This window comes from Pipistrellus hanaki (assembly GCF_964339955.1).
Source record: "Pipistrellus hanaki genome assembly, chromosome: 11".
NCBI classification, from domain to species: domain Eukaryota; kingdom Metazoa; phylum Chordata; class Mammalia; order Chiroptera; family Vespertilionidae; genus Pipistrellus; species Pipistrellus hanaki.
The window spans coordinates 71,234,553-71,249,678 of record NC_140513.1 but is presented as its reverse complement, the minus strand read 5'-3'; the positions used below and the strand labels follow the sequence as shown (position 1 = coordinate 71,249,678).

The 15,126-nt window shown below is 58.5% G+C and overlaps 1 protein-coding gene across 2 annotated transcripts in view; it reads right to left on the bottom strand.

Moving 5' to 3' along the window:
• Nucleotides 1-15,126, bottom strand: part of SHC3 (SHC adaptor protein 3) — a 138,041-nt gene that overhangs the window by 27,243 nt on the left and 95,672 nt on the right. For both annotated transcript variants that reach the window (XM_084899077.1, XM_084899078.1), the window contains exons 6-8: nucleotides 12,195-12,248; nucleotides 6,712-6,763; nucleotides 699-825 (exon numbers count right to left, since the gene is read on the bottom strand). In XM_084899077.1, coding sequence (XP_084755203.1) covers nucleotides 699-825; nucleotides 6,712-6,763; nucleotides 12,195-12,248 — 233 coding nt within the window. The remainder of the gene's footprint in view (nucleotides 1-698; nucleotides 826-6,711; nucleotides 6,764-12,194; nucleotides 12,249-15,126) is intronic.

Below are 15,126 nucleotides of genomic sequence, written 5' to 3'. Positions count from 1 at the left end.
GGTAATGAACTTGGCCAGGGCCACAGTGGGTTTCTGAGCTGCCAAGGCCAACCAGCAGGCGGGGCTCACCGAGCCTCTGGGCAGGGCTGCGGACACCGGGCACTGGCCCTGCGGACTTGAGGCGCACAGAGGAGCGTGTGGGAGCAGCACCTGGCTGTAGGTGCCTTTCTGTGGCCTCGGCTGCTGTCGCTCTCCTCCTGGGAAAATGTTTTCCAACCGCAGAGCACGTGTCTGCTTCATCTGCCGGTCCTCAGCGGCCAGCGCCCGGGGCCGGCGCCAGGAGGCCAGCCAGAGCGCGCCTGGAGGCGGCCGTGGTTCCTCACATGGAGTGTTTCTGTCTGTCTGTCTGTCCGGTTTGGTTTTTGAGGAGGAAAGGTGCGACTTCTCAGAAAGCCACCGTCCAGGGAAGCACTGCTCACCGCCCAGAGAAGCACCCCTTACCGCCCAGAGGAACACCCCTCACAGCCAGGGGAGCACCGCTCACCGCCCAGTGGAGCACCCCTCACCACCCAGGGGAGCACCCCTCACCGCCCAGAGAAGCACCCCTCACCGCCCAGAGGAGCACCGCTCACCACCAGGGGAGCACCCCTCACCGCCAGGGGAGCACTCCTCACCACCCAGTGGAGCACTCCTCACCGTCAGGGGAGCACTCCTCACCGCCCAGAAGAGCACTCCTCACCGCCCAGAGGAGCACTCACCGGTCGTGGAGAGCGGGGACCTTGGCAGGGCAGCGCAGGTACTGCTTGAAGCGCAGCTCGAAGGCCTGCCCGATGGCGCCGATGACGTCCTGGGCCAGCCCGTCGCGGCACTCCAGGATGTGGCACGCTGTGGGACGGCGGAGCTGAGTCAGGGCAGGCCCTGTGCAGAGCCTCCTGGGCAGAGCCCTCAGGCCAGGGAGGAGGGGCCCGGGGTGCATGTGTCTTAAGAAGCTCCGAGGCTCCACCGCAGCCTCCCCCAGCGCCACCCCGGATGCCCTCCTCAATAGCCTATTCTCCCCAAAAACAAACGCCAGTCCCTTTGGGGCAGGCGCCCGCCACCCCTCAGGGGCCCGCTGTCCCGTAGCACACCATGTGGAACCTCAGAGAAAGGGGGTCATGTGGGGAAAGGCAAGAGAAGGCCCTGCCTCTGCTCTGCAAGGCAGTGCTGCCCAGGGCATCCCGGGGCTCAGCCCCGCCCGTCCCGGCGCGCTGCGGGCCGTGGCTGAGGGGTCCCGTGGCTGAGGGGTCTGAGGGGTCTGAGGGGTCCCATGGCTGAGGGGTCCCGTGGCTGAGGGGTCTGAGGGGTCTGAGGGGTCCCGTGGCTGAGGGGTCCCGGGGCTGAGGGGTCTGAGGGGTCCCGGGGCTGAGGGGTCCCGTGGCTGAGGGGTCCTGTGGCTGATGGGGTCCCGGGGCTGAGGGGTCCTGTGGCTGAGGGGTCCTGTGGCTGAGGGGTCCCGTGGCTGAGGGGTCCTGTGGCTGATGGGGTCCCGGGGCTGAGGGGTCCTGTGGCTGTGGGGGTCCCGTGGCTGAGGGGTCCTGTGGCTGAGGGGTCCCGTGGCTGAGGGGTCCTGTGGCTGAGGGGGTCCCGAGGCTGAGGGGTCCTGTGGCTGAGGGGTCCCGTGGCTGAGGGGTCCCGTGGCTGAGGGGTCCTGTGGCTGATGGGGTCCCGAGGCTGAGGGGTCCCGGGGCTGAGGGGTCCTGTGGCTGAGGGGTCCCGTGGCTGAGGGGTCCTGTGGCTGATGGGGTCCCGAGGCTGAGGGGTCCCGTGGCTGAGGGGTCCTGTGGCTGATGGGGTCCCGAGGCTGAGGGGTCTGAGGGGTCCCATGGCTGAGGGGTCCTGTGGCTGAGGGGGTCCCGGGGCTGAGGGGTCTGAGGGGTCCCATGGCTGAGGGGTCCTGTGGCTGAGGGGGTCCCGTGGCTGAGGGGTCCTGTGGCTGATGGGGTCCCGGGGCTGAGGGGTCCTGTGGCTGAGGGGGTCCCGTGGCTGAGGGGTCCTGTGGCTGAGGGGTCCCGTGGCTGAGGGGTCCTGTGGCTGATGGGGTCCCGAGGCTGAGGGGTCCTGTGGCTGAGGGGGTCCCGGGGCTGAAGGGGTCCCGGGGCTGAGGGGTCCTGTGGCTGAGGGGTCCTGTGGCTGAGGGGTCCTGTGGCTGATGGGGTCCCGAGGCTGAGGGGTCCCGTGGCTGAGGGGTCCTGTGGCTGATGGGGTCCCGAGGCTGAGGGGTCTGAGGGGTCCCATGGCTGAGGGGTCCTGTGGCTGAGGGGGTCCCGGGGCTGAGGGGTCTGAGGGGTCCCATGGCTGAGGGGTCCTGTGGCTGAGGGGGTCCCGGGGCTGAAGGGGTCCCGGGGCTGAGGGGTCCCGGGGCTGAGGGGGTCCTGTGGCTGAGGGGTCTGAGGGGTCCCGGGGCTGAGAGGTCCCATGGCTGAGGGGGTCCCAGGGCTGAGGGGTCCCGTGGCTGATGGGGTCCCAGGGTTGAGGGGTCCCGTGGCTGAGGGGTCCTGTGGCTGAGGGGGTCCCATGGCTGAGGGGTCCCTTGGCTGGTGGGACAGGCGCTTGTCCCTTTCACCTTCCTCTGGGCAGCAGCTCGGATATAAGTTAGGGAGGCTGGTCCGGGCACGCAGGTGCCAGGAGGAGGAGGCGTGCCACAGGGAGTGTTCTCAGGCTGAGGCCGCACGTGCCGGCCCCAGGAGAAGCTGGGACACAGGGAAGGAGGCTCTGGGCACGGGACTGGCTGGGCGAGGGGGTGGCAGACAGAGGCCGCACTGCTTTGGAGTGCAGCGCGATGCTGCCTTCTCTGCACAGAGCGGGGGCGCCCCTGGGTGGCAGCTGCCAGGCCGCCCGGGCTGGAGGGGCGCAGCCTGAGGACACGGGGAGCTCTGCCAGGAGGAAGGGGTGCCTTGCGCTGTGGCGCCACCCTCACTCCCCCCACCCCCACCTCGGGCAGATGAGGTGCTGTGTGTTTGCCCCCAGCGACAGACATTTAGGCCTTCCCAGGCAGTCCTCCTGGCCCTGCCACTGCCCGAGGCCAGAGCAGCAGCGCTGTAGAAGCCATCCTGCTGCTAGAGAGCTGGGGGCGGCCGGTGTGGCCACTGGAGGCAGCACTCCCAGGCGGGACTCCTGCTCAGGCCGTCACCAAGGTTCCATACAGCTGGATGGCTGGGCCAGAACCTTCGCCTTCCACCAGATTACTGTAACTCTAAGCATGGGTTCGGGACACCAGATTCTCACTGTACATAACTCCTAGCTAAACCAAAACGTGCAAAAATGCGTAGGCAGGAATCACAGCGGGAAAGACAGCGGTGTCAGTGAGAAACTCTGACCCTTAAGGATGTGGACAGAAGACTCTGGGAGACAGATGTGCCCTGAGGAGCTGTGCCTGCAGCCAGGGGACACGCTGGCTCAGCCGCTGGGGCCTCCACATGGGGCCCAGACACCTGGAGCCCAGACAAGAGCATTTACCAAATCCGCCCAGAATGTCTTAGCCATCTGACTCCGAAGGCAGAGGCCACGCTGCCTGACTGGGGAGGCGGACGGATGAGGAGAGAACAGCAGCTCCGCACAGAAGGAGGTAACTGGGATGGACACATGAGCTGAGACAAAGGATGCTCTGAGGTCATGTTCACGGCAAAACTGTGAGCCCCTCCCTGCACCCAGCCTCCCACGAGCCCGGGCTGGCTGTGGGACAGAGCCCTGTGCAGGAAGGGCTGCAAACTCCCCGGAGGGTGGGTCTGGCCCTCCCCGGACCGGACCTGTGGCTGCCCTGACAGTACACGTGGTTGGACTGGAGTGGTGCCTGGCCTCTCAGAGCCCTAGAAGCTAGCCCTTTGATGTCTCAGAGCCAAGAGCTGCCAGGCAAGAAGTCCTGCCGCCCTGATGGCCCCTCGGGCTCCCTGGGGAGGGGAAGGCTCTGGCCTGGCCGCTGGTCATCCCTGCCAAGGTGTCAGGAGTGAAAACAAAGCAAACTTTGGCCCTCTACACCAGGCCAGCCACCAGCCAAAGTCCACCCGTGCCCCCACTGACGCCACATGGAGCAGGAGAGTCGGCCGGCTGAGCCCTGCCGGGATCCTGACACTTGATCATAAGTGACAGGCGGTAGGTGATTGGAAGGAAGGAGTGTGTCCCCCACCAAGTATCTCAGAGGGCCTCGTGCCAGGGTGCCCTGCGCTGCAGCACCAGGGCCAGTATCCACCTCCCTGGCACCGCAAGCTGCCCCTGAGGGAGCTGGGCCCAGCACCCACCGGATGTGGGGTATATCTGACTTCTGTGGCTTTGAAAAGGCCCCGTGGGCAAAGGCACTCCTGGTGATGGCTCTGAAACGGGACAGCAGCCTGCATGCTTCCACGGCCCACGTCAGACTGCCTGGGCCCAGCCCTCCCTCAAGCCCTGCTCCGGCCGGGCTGCCTGGGGGCCACCCGGAGCGCTCTGAAGAGGCCTGAGCCCCGAGCTTCCCCTACGGCACTCCAGCGTGTGGCTCCGTGGGGACCGCTGCCCAGAGCCACTGGAGACTTCGGAAACGGTAGCACTGCCCAAGGTTACCTCAACAGCCCTTAGCCCTGGGTGGAAACAGAATTCTGTGCCGGGCCGTGCAGACTGCCCGCCCCTCCCAGCCTCGCGGGGCTCTGGGGTGGTCAGGGGTGCCCTCTGCGCAGGGTTAGTGTCCTTGGTGAGAGATGTGCCCTTAGTCAGGAAAAGGCTGCTGCAGGCCAACCAGCCAGGGTGCGGGCAGCTGGGTGGTGGGTCTGGCCAGCACACCGGGTGTTCGTAAAAGGCGTCCAGGGGGCCAGCGGCACGCTCGGGCCCCGGGCACGCGAGGGCTGAGGGCGCAGCAGCAGGCCACCGCTGGCGGAGGCAGGAAGGACTCTCCGCGCAGCCTCCAGAGCAGCAGCTGAGCTGAGTTCCGCCTCCAGAGCCGGGGCAGGGAGTCCTGCTGCTGGGAGGCCCCTGGTTTGTCGCATTCGCACAGCAGCCCCAGCAATGTGGGCACAGTCTCCCCTGGAGGATGCACTGTGCTGAGCTGCCAGTCTGCCCTCTCAGACAGCTCCACGCCTGTTATGTAAGGCCCTGGCATCTCTCCTCAAGCGCATTATGTAAGGGCTGCTGCAGGTTCACAGTGCTCAGCCAGAGCATGGCAGCACGGGGCGGGACAGTCCTCCATGCACTGAGACCATCTGGTCCCTTTCCCTTCTACCCAAAACCTTTGTCCTTATCCAGGAGTGACAGTGTGACACTTAGAGGACCTCATCTGTGAACCCCCCGTCCCCAGACACCCCGATGCCAGCTTCTAGGGGAGCCCCAACATCCCTAGAGAAGACTATCAGCCAACACTCTTTGTAAGACCTCACCTTCATTCTCAAGAAAGAAAAGGCAGCCCTGGCTGGTGTGGCTCAGTGGATGGAGTGTTGGCCTGTGGACTGAAGGGTCCCGGATTCGATTCCGGCCAAGGGCACATGCCCAGGTTGCAGGTTGGATCCCCAGTGGGGGCCATGTGGGAGGCAGCTGATCAATGATTCCCTCTCGTCATTGGTGTTTCTATCTATCTATCTATCTATCTATCTATCTATCTATCTCCCTTCCTCTCTGAAATCAATAAAATATATTAAAAAAAAAAAAAAGAAAAAAAGAAAAAAAAGAAAAGAAAAAGAAAAGGCAGTCCATCAAACCACAGCTTTCCAGCCCAGGGCTGGGCAGTCTCCATGGAAAGTCACCTCCACTCACTCACTCACAGGCAACGCAATGCCCCGGCCGGTCTGCGTGCCCTTGCCAGGTGCATTGTGGCGTCCGGCATCCAGCCTCCCCCGCACCTGCCTCGCGGGGCCGAACACCGCGGGAGGAAATGGGGCCAGGGCTCCAGGACCTGAGGGCAGATCGCTGTAAAGCCACGCCCTGGGCCAGGGAACCGATCTCTTCAGGCTGGCTTGAAAATAGCATGCTAAGACCTCATTTGCACTGAAATTTGAAAAGAAGGGAATCTGTGTGTAAGTATCAGAGCAAGCACGTGCTGCCCACGAGGAAATGCCGGGTGGTGGGTGGGAAGACGGGCAGCCAGTGGGTGATGGAGGGAAGCATCGTTCTGGGCTGTTTCGATGCTGCTGGTGACCGTGGGGCGAGGTCTGAACTGCAGCTGCTGGCGAACAGTGCTGCCTGGGATCTGAGGGCCGCAGCCTCCGCCCGCCGCCCCAGGCTGGTGACCCCAGTGAGTACGGCTTGGTTTCTCAGTGACAGATCGGGGAGGGGTGCAAGGAGAGTCTAGGAGTAAAGGCCCATGAGGATAGAAAGCCCTGGAACACCTCGGGCCCCACACTCCACCTGGTAGCTGGGAGGGGCAGGAGACGACAGCACCTAAGCTGGGACACGGCCTCCAGGCCGTGGGGGCAGCGCCAGGCCGTGGGGGCAGCACCAGGCCATGGGGGCAGCACCAGGCCATGGGGGCAGCGCCAGGCTCTGGGAGACGCAGCAGTGGGCCCGGAGCTCAGCCTGTCTGGGCGTCTCTGTGTGCAGCAGGGCAGGGCGGCTTTCCGGGTCTGGGGCAACTGCCAGAGCGGGGCAGGTGCTGCGAGCTCGCTGGCCGGTACAGGCGTGCGGGTGGAGCTCACCGCCCAGCCCGGGGCTGCATTGCTGCCTGGAGCTTCTGTGACCCTGAGTGTGAGAGCGCTGGCTCAGAGTGAGAGGCGTGCCTATGCTACCTCAGGTGGAGCCTGTGTTTGAGGAGAGGCGCCAAGGGCCAGCATTGCTTACCTCTGCGGTTAACGGGGTCCTTGGCTACATACGCCACGTAGTCCGTTGTGTCCTGTCAAAAAAACAGATGCCACATCACTGACAGTGCACAGTACGGCATGCTGTCCACACAGCCCGAGGGGGCCGTTCTCACACGAAACCATGGGGGGGGGGGGTTCGGGACCTTGTGAATTGCAGATTCGGGGGTGGGTGGGGGAAGGAGTCACTGGGGAGCTCTAAGGACAGTCTCAGGCCCAGCAGACCTGGCTGTGACTTGAGGTGAGGCCTGGGGGTCGGGGTGTGGAAAGCTGCCCGTGAGCCACACGAACCGAGGTGAGAGCACCAACGGCTGTCTGCCCTGCGGCTCTGCCTGGAGCGGCCGCACCTGCAGGGCTCCGCGCCGGCCTGAGGGAGCCACCAGGGACCGCTGGCGAGGCCGCAGGCCTGGGCGTCCCTGGGAGCCGCTGGCGGGGACACTCAGCAGGGCTGCTCAAAGGCAAGGGCTCTTTCTTGTTGTTGTTTTGGAAATCAGTAGTCATTTTTATTCCTTTAAGGTGTTTTGAACATATGAGCTGGATCCCTTTGCCTAAAGCCTGTGCCTCCTCGCCTGCCTCCATCTCAGCAGCACAGACCCCGCAGCCTCAGCAGCCCAGGGGCCACGGGGGTTTCAGTTTCCAGTCACAGTCACAGGAACCATAGTCCTCTTCTTCATGGAAGCAGAGACACATCTCTGCGGGAGGCCGGGGGGCTGGAAAGGTCTGTCCCATTGGCGCAGACAGACACCTCCCACCATTGGCGCGGACAGACAGCTCCCACCATTGGCGCGGACAGACACCTCCCACCATTGGCGCAGACAGACAGCTCCCACCATTGGCGCGGACAGACAGCTCCCACCATTGGTGCGGACAGACAGCTCCCACCATTGGTGCGGACAGACAGCTCCTACAATAGGTGCGGACAGACACCTCCCACCATTGGCGCGGACAGACAGCTCCCACCATTGGGGCGGACAGACACCTCCCACCATTGGTGCGGACAGACAGCTCCCACCATTGGCGCGGACAGACACCTCCCACCATTGGCGCGGACAGACAGCTCCCACCATTGGGGCGGACAGACAGCTCCCACCATTGGGGCGGACAGACAGCTCCCACCCTTGGCGCGGACAGACACCTCCCACCATTGGTGCGGACAGACAGCTCCCACAATAGGTGCAGACAGCTCCCGAGGGCCCCTGCTTCACAGGGCTGGGCGGCATGGCTCAGTCCCTTGCTGTGAGCAGCTGGGAGAGTCTATAGTGAGCACCCTCACTTTCCCAGGGGCTCCCAGGACCCGCAGTGAGGGAGGGGCAGAGGGAGCGTGCCTGCAGGTGGGCATACAAGGCTGGTGGATGTGAAGACACTGCCTCAGGGTGGTGAGTGGTGAGGACACTGCTACACATCCTTGCCCCCAGAGCTCATGATGCCACAGCACAACCACGCAGGGGAGGAGAGTCCCCCAGTGATGGGCTGCGACCCAGGGCCTCTTCCTGTGCAGGCAGGCTGCTTGCTCTTCCCACACAGAGCCCTGCCGCGGGTATATCCGCAGACCGGTCCACCTGCCCCCGCCGTGTCCATTAGGAAGACCTGGGAAGACTGAAGCTATTAGCAACAACAAGGCTTCTCGCTTGCTATCAGAGACCCGGTCCCTGGGTGTGGGAGATGGCACCATCAGGGGCTCCTCATGGAACACTCGTGTTTCTCAAACTGATCCCCGAAACCGAGGGTTGGGCAGGGACCTTCCCCTGCCTGTGAGATGTCACCAGGATTTCCTCTTAGTTTTGTATTTTCATTCCATGATAACCTTAAGATTAGGATAAGAAGGTCCGGGATCACGTGGGTGGCACTGGGCGCCCTGCTCTGCGTGCAGTGTCAGTGCCGGGTCTTTTAGGTGGGTTTCCCACGTTACGGGTCCCACATCGTAGAAAGTCGGGTAGAAAGGACATCATCTCGATGCCTTTGCCCCAGGAAGCAAACTTCTGTCACGTTTATGCACACGGAGGACGAGGAAGGGTCTGCTTGAGGAGGAGAAGTCGGGGGGAGCGCCGAGGAGAGAGGCCGCCGGGAAGGCTGAGGGAGCAGGCAGCTGTCTGGCTTCACACCGAGAGCAGAAGCTTCGCGTCCACAGAACGTACCCATCTCGGGAAGTTAACGCTGCTGCGAACCCATCGGCTGTTACTGTGTTTATCGGTAATCTTCCCAGTGTGATTGGGGTTTGCAGTTCATTAAAAAGTATACCATCACCCTTGCCAGTTTGGCTCAGTGGATAGAGCCCCAGCCTGTGGACAGAAGGGACCCGGATTTGATTCTGGGTCAAGGGCTTATGCCTCAGTTGCAGGTGGGGCATGTGCGGGAGGCAACCAATTGATATGTCTCTGTCTGTCCCCCTCCTTTGTACTCTCTTTAAAAATCAATAAAAAAAAAATTAAAAAAAAAAAAAAAAAAAAACCTCAGGTGAGGATTAACCAAGAAAAAAAAGTATATCATTAGAGTCTATATTTTATTTTTGTACATGTTTGGGTACAAACTTAATTTGAGTTAACCCTAGTGACATACACAAGAAAATTCTTCTTTATAGATTCTAATTCCAACCTAAGGAAGTCTGTCAGATGTGAGGTGTCCCTGTCACTCCGATGGCCAGTGGTCAAGCCAGGACAGAGCTGTCCTGAGGCCAATAGTATTGCTGCAGCACAGCGGGGTGCACGGCTGTCCAAACAGTGTCCCCAACATCACACAGTGAGCACATGGCGTCCCCGAGGTGGGGCCACACGTGTTCCAAGTTTGCCAGCTCTGCTCTCCCTCGCCAGGACGTTCTGAGCCTGCCGGTATTGATTCTTTCGTGGTCTTTTAACTCGGCTAATTATGGAAATTATAACTCACGTGTGAAGGGATTAACAGTGTTTTCCAACCTGTCTTATTTGACATTCTAAAATATTATTTTCTAACTTGGTAAACTGAGGCACAGAGCAATTAGTAGATATACCTGAGGCAACAGAACAAGGACTAAGATCTAGAACTTTTGGTTTTATTTAAAACATCCACCAACTGTAACAACTATCAACAGAGTTGGTACAGAATTTATGGACAATGTGATGTACATTGGGACTGGTTACAGGGGAAGCGGAGAGTAACTCACGAGCTCTTATGTTCTTGCTGATTTTTTCTGACAGATGTCTGTCTGTCTGTCTGTCTGTCTGACAGAAAAAAATCAGCAAGAACATAAAGCGTATGGATTACTTTAAGGGTCCCTGAATGCTTCCCTTTTCTGCCGAAGAAGCGATGGGGACTCGGAGAAAAGCCCGCAGACTGTGTGTACCCCGAGGACGAATTGGTTTCCGCACAGGACACTGTGTTTGGCTTCCATTTGCTGGATCTCTGCTTCTCCATCATCACAGGATGAGGACTGACACAGGCTCCAGGCTTCGGGAAGGACTGTCAATGCAGGGGCAGTGTTTCTGCCTTTTGTTTTTCCAACGGGGTCAACTTCCAAAGGTCAGAAGCTGTGGTTCCAGCTGTCACCTGGAGCAGCTCAGTAGAGCCAGACCCACACAGGTGCAGGCGCGGGTGAGGAGGGGGCCGGGCCTGGCCGGCAGAGAACAGGTGCGCAGGCACCTCTGGGCATAGCCCGCAAGTGCACCAACGATGGTTCTGCTATGGAGGACTTCCACCTTCTCAATATTCTTTCCAATGAAACGTGAGATGAAGGATTAGAGGGAAGTAAAGGAAGGGAAGTGGAGAGAAGTGAGGGAAGGGGATGGGAAGAAGAAACCACCTGAGAGACCTGAAAACAAGGCCCCACGTGCGAAAAGACCAAAGCCACTGAGTGAGAGGTCAGACGGTGGCGGTCACCCTTTGGTGAGTAAATGGTTTAAAGGCAGAGAGTCGTCCGCAAGGTGGACACATCCCTCCTCCTGACAGTGCCCTGGGCTCAGGGGTCTGAAATGGGGGGATGCCGGACATCTCTGGGGCTGCAGAGAGCATAGGTGACGCCTCCCCGGGGCTGCAGCAGCTGGGGGAGGCGGAGGGGTGCCGGTTCCCCAGAGGAAGACACTCCCATGATCACAGGCCCTTTGGAAAGGCAGACTGCAGCCAGCAGTGGAAAGAGCCTCTCGATTCCGCTTTCCACGTGCCAACAGCGGTCTGCAGTCAGGCTGCCCAGGGGAGGGGCCTGGGAGGCAAGGGTCTGCAGGATAGACATGGGCCTGGGAAGAACTCCCTGCCTGGGGACAGGAGTAATGTATCCGCAATTACTCAGGCGACCCTGGACCCGTAAATTTTATTTAAATCTGAGCATTGTCTACTGATAATTTTTAAAATATTTTATTGATTTTTTTTTATGGAGAGGAAGAGAGAGGGATAGAGAGTTAGAAACATCGATGAGAGAGAGACATCGATCAGCTGCCTCCTGCACACCCCCTACTGGGGATATGCCCGTAACCAAGGTACATGCCCTTGACCGGAATCAAACCCGGGACCCTTCAGTCCGAAGGTCGACGCTCCATTCACTGAGCCAAACCGGTCAGGGATATTTTGACAAAATAATACAAAACAACAAGGATAACAAAAATACCGCTATAAGCCACCATGTTTTTATTATAAAAAAAATTTAATAGCAAAAGGACATCTACTCAGGATACTGAACAATTTAATTGATTAAACTTAGTTCCAAGAAAAGCTTGCTCTTTTGTCCTAACATTTAGGTGTTTCCCTGGGTGATCACTAACCAGGAGGATGAAAAGTGACGTGAGGGCACTGGGGGAGCCTTTCTCCCACTGAGCCTTTCTCGCTGTTTCCTATGGCGCCCTCTGCCCCTCGCCTCGTGGCCATTCCTGCCTGGGCTTCTTCAGAGGGGGGGACTGTCCGCGGTGAGCGGTGACGGACGCAGTGAGTGTGCAGGTGTGCAGGTGTGGCCCTGCGTCCTGCCTCTCCCGACATTGAGAGTGGCCGCCAACACCGAAGCATCACATTCCTGACCACACGTGGGGGCAAACTCCTTGTTTCGCACCTTCTTCATGAAGTAAGTGACACAAACAGAACGTTCCCATTTTATCCCGTCTCCCTCTCTGTCTCTGCAGCTCCCTCCCTGTTGGCTAAACAAACCAGTAAAAGATGACAGTGTTAAATTGGGAGAGAAAAATGCCAACTTCCAATATTTATGAATAAACTAGACTAAGTAAATTCACAGCCTTCAATCACTGGTACTTAAACAGAGGCCCGGTGAAGGCCCAGTGGAGAAACAGGAACCAAGCAGGGCAGACAGAGACGGGAGGCGGACACCAGGCAGCACCTTGCAGCTCTCAGTTCTTCCTGAGAAAACCAGGGCCTCAAGGATTGTCAACAGTGCTTGGCTGACAAGTGACAGTTCAAACCTTCTTGATGGCACCCTAAGAAGCGCACCTTGGAAGTAGGGCCCCTTCCCAGCCACTCCCAACAAGGTGACAAGAAGACAAAACAAAGGGTACTTACCGGGTCGCCCCCGGAGGCGAAGGAGATGGACTGCATGTGGTGATTCGCTATAATCTGTCAGGCCCGGGACAAGAAAGGAGACGTGCCGTTAGTGCTCTTCCCATGTCTTGGAAAACCAACCGTTAACAAGCAATACGAATCTACAAGGTTCTTCATAACTCGGTAAAATGGTACCCCTGAAAAGAACTATAAAAGTAATAACACAGCGTGTCAGCTGCTCATCTAGCAGCTTTGCCAGAATGAGCTCTTATAAGCTCCACAGTAACCCTGTAATGTAGGAGCTATTGTACCCCATTTCACAGATGGGGAGCCTGAGGCCCAGGGTCCAGTGGTTTGCTCAAAGTGCCATAGCCAGTCCTGGTCAGGGCTGTGACCAAACACAGAGGGTCTTAACAACCATGCCTCTTTGGGAAGGAAAATGCCTCCCCCGCACACAACACTCCGCTGCACAGTGTCTGTCTCCCAGGACACGGGGGGTCATCCATACGGACTCGGAGCTGGAGTGGAGGGAAGGCTGTCTGCCCACTTCAGCCCGTTCACGTCATGTGCGCATACCTTGGGAAGTCCTCATCCAAGATCAAAATTGGTTCCCTTTCAGCCACTCTTGTAATTTATCAATTTAAAATCTAGCAAAGACGTTCCAAGTTCATCTTTAAATGGGAAGTTTCCATTAGCATTATAAACTGCAGGGCACAGTGGAATTTAGCAGGCGCCGAGTAAATTAGAAGCTGCACTAAATTTAAAAAGCTGTATAAGTCATCCACGCTACTTTCGTCTTTTTAAATACAATGTGATGACATTGAAGTAAATGTCTGAGGTGGGAGCAGTCCTCCCTCCCACCATCATCACGTTTGTTTTTGCTCGGCCCCTCAGGCCCTGGCGGGTGGGCAGTCAGGATTTACAGAGCTGTAATCCTACCATCTGAGGGATTTTTCCAGACATGCTCCTGTAAAACCGGAGCAAAACTGTAAATGAATTGTAAGAAAAGTGTTTCTAAATGCCTCCTTCAGTTTTGGGGATATGCAATGCTACTCAGGATCCAGAGAAACCGGAGCACGTATGGTTGTGTTTGGGGGAGTCCGAAGTGAACCGCGGGGTTTGACTGCACAGGGGCCGGACCCCTAACCCGGGTGTTGTTCAAAGGTAAACTGTAGACGAGTGAAAATGTGAGTCCAGCTCTGTGGCCTGTGCCCAAGCCCAGGGGATCGGACTCCTGGCTGGCTTTGCAGCTCTCGGGAATCCTGCTGGAGTCCAGGGGCAGAGGCTCCGGGGAGCAATGGGGACCCAGCAGCCCCCAAACCATGGTAAAACTATGACTTCTAACACTGCATTTTACCTACGAACTTTTGCTAACTTGATTTTCTTAACAAAGCAGTGCTAACACTGGGGTTTGGGAATCAAAGTGAACATTAAGATTTAGGGGGAAATGGAAACCATATTTGGTCAGCAGATGCATAACCTCACTGTACGTGAACTGTCCTTTGGCTCAGCGGAGAGCTGGCTGACTGGAAGCAGGTGTTTTTGCTCTAAGGCTGTTTCATCTCCTCCTTGAGCGCTGCAGAGGGGCGCGGGCACTGCCTGCATCCCGCACCGAGGGCGTGTCCTCCTGGCTCGCTCTGTTTGCCACAGCTGGGCCCTGAACCTGGCAAGGGAGAGCCAGAGGGAGGCCAGCTCTGGCTGCCATCAGACCTTCCTTGGATCAGGCTCTTGATGTCCGTGCCGGCGCCCCTCAGGACTCACTCCCACCACCGAACCCAGGGCAGGACGAGAGCTGCACACCCACCAGCCCCTCTGCCAGGACGGGAGGGCCAACCACGGTGGCTCACCTTCCTGCTCCGAGTCTGCTTCCCTGCGCTGTGAGGAGGGAAGTAAGTAAAAGGAACACGAAGAGGGAAGATCCCGCAGAATGAGGACCAGGGTTCCTAGGAAGGAAAGGTGCACAGCCACAGAGGATGGGATGGATGGGGGCATCTGAGAGCAGAGCTGAGGGACCAGCCCTCGTTAGCCACATGGCTGCTCAGCCTGAAGGCCGCTCCAGAGAGTCTGCGCCTGTTCCAGCTACTCAATCCCCTTAAATGGCAGGGTCACCCATCCCTTAAAGGACCAGTGAGAAAAGAAAAAGGCTCATCCATCACGCGAGTGAAGACAAAAGAATAGCGAGAATGGCATCGACGTGTCCAAACAATGCCCAGACATTGTCTCTTGCTTCTATTCTGGATCTAGAATTTATTTCAACATCCCGGGTTGGGTATGTAGGGTGGAGGAAAAAATGGAGCTGGAGATGCTTCTTGCTTACCTGGGAATTTGAAAATTCACCAATAAGAGTATGTGTAGCAACCTACAGGTGCCCCAAGCATCCCTGGTGCGCGTTGCCATGGTCCCCACAGTCTGGGGTGGCCCATCTTTTGCAGAGTAGAGACACCTAGTCTCCGGCTCACACTGACCGCAGGGCCCAGGTTGACTCGGGGACTCACCCTGAGCAGCATCTCCACCTGCTGTATCCAGGGCAGCTACGCATATGCACATTTGAGCCATGATGTTAAACAGTTCCCTCTAATTTGTTTTTTCTTTTCTTTTTTTTACAGACAGCCCTGGGGAAGAGGCATTTTTCCCTTGGCAAGCTCTAAATCAGGTCAAATACAGACAGCCTTGATGCTAGTAGAGGTGGCTAGTCCTACGTATATAAAAAAGCCTAATATGCTAAGTGTCTGACCATTCAACCAGTCTCTATGACGTGCACTGACCACCAGGGGGCAGGTGCTCCGACTGGTAGGTTAGCTTGCAGCTGGGATCCCGCTGATCAGGGGACTTGGCAAGACAGGCCAGACAGGCCCTGGAGCCCTCTTGCAGTCCCGCCCCAGCCCTGATGCTGCACCGGTGGATCCCTCGGCCAGACCTGGACTGCACTGTCTTGCGATCTGCCCTTTGGGGC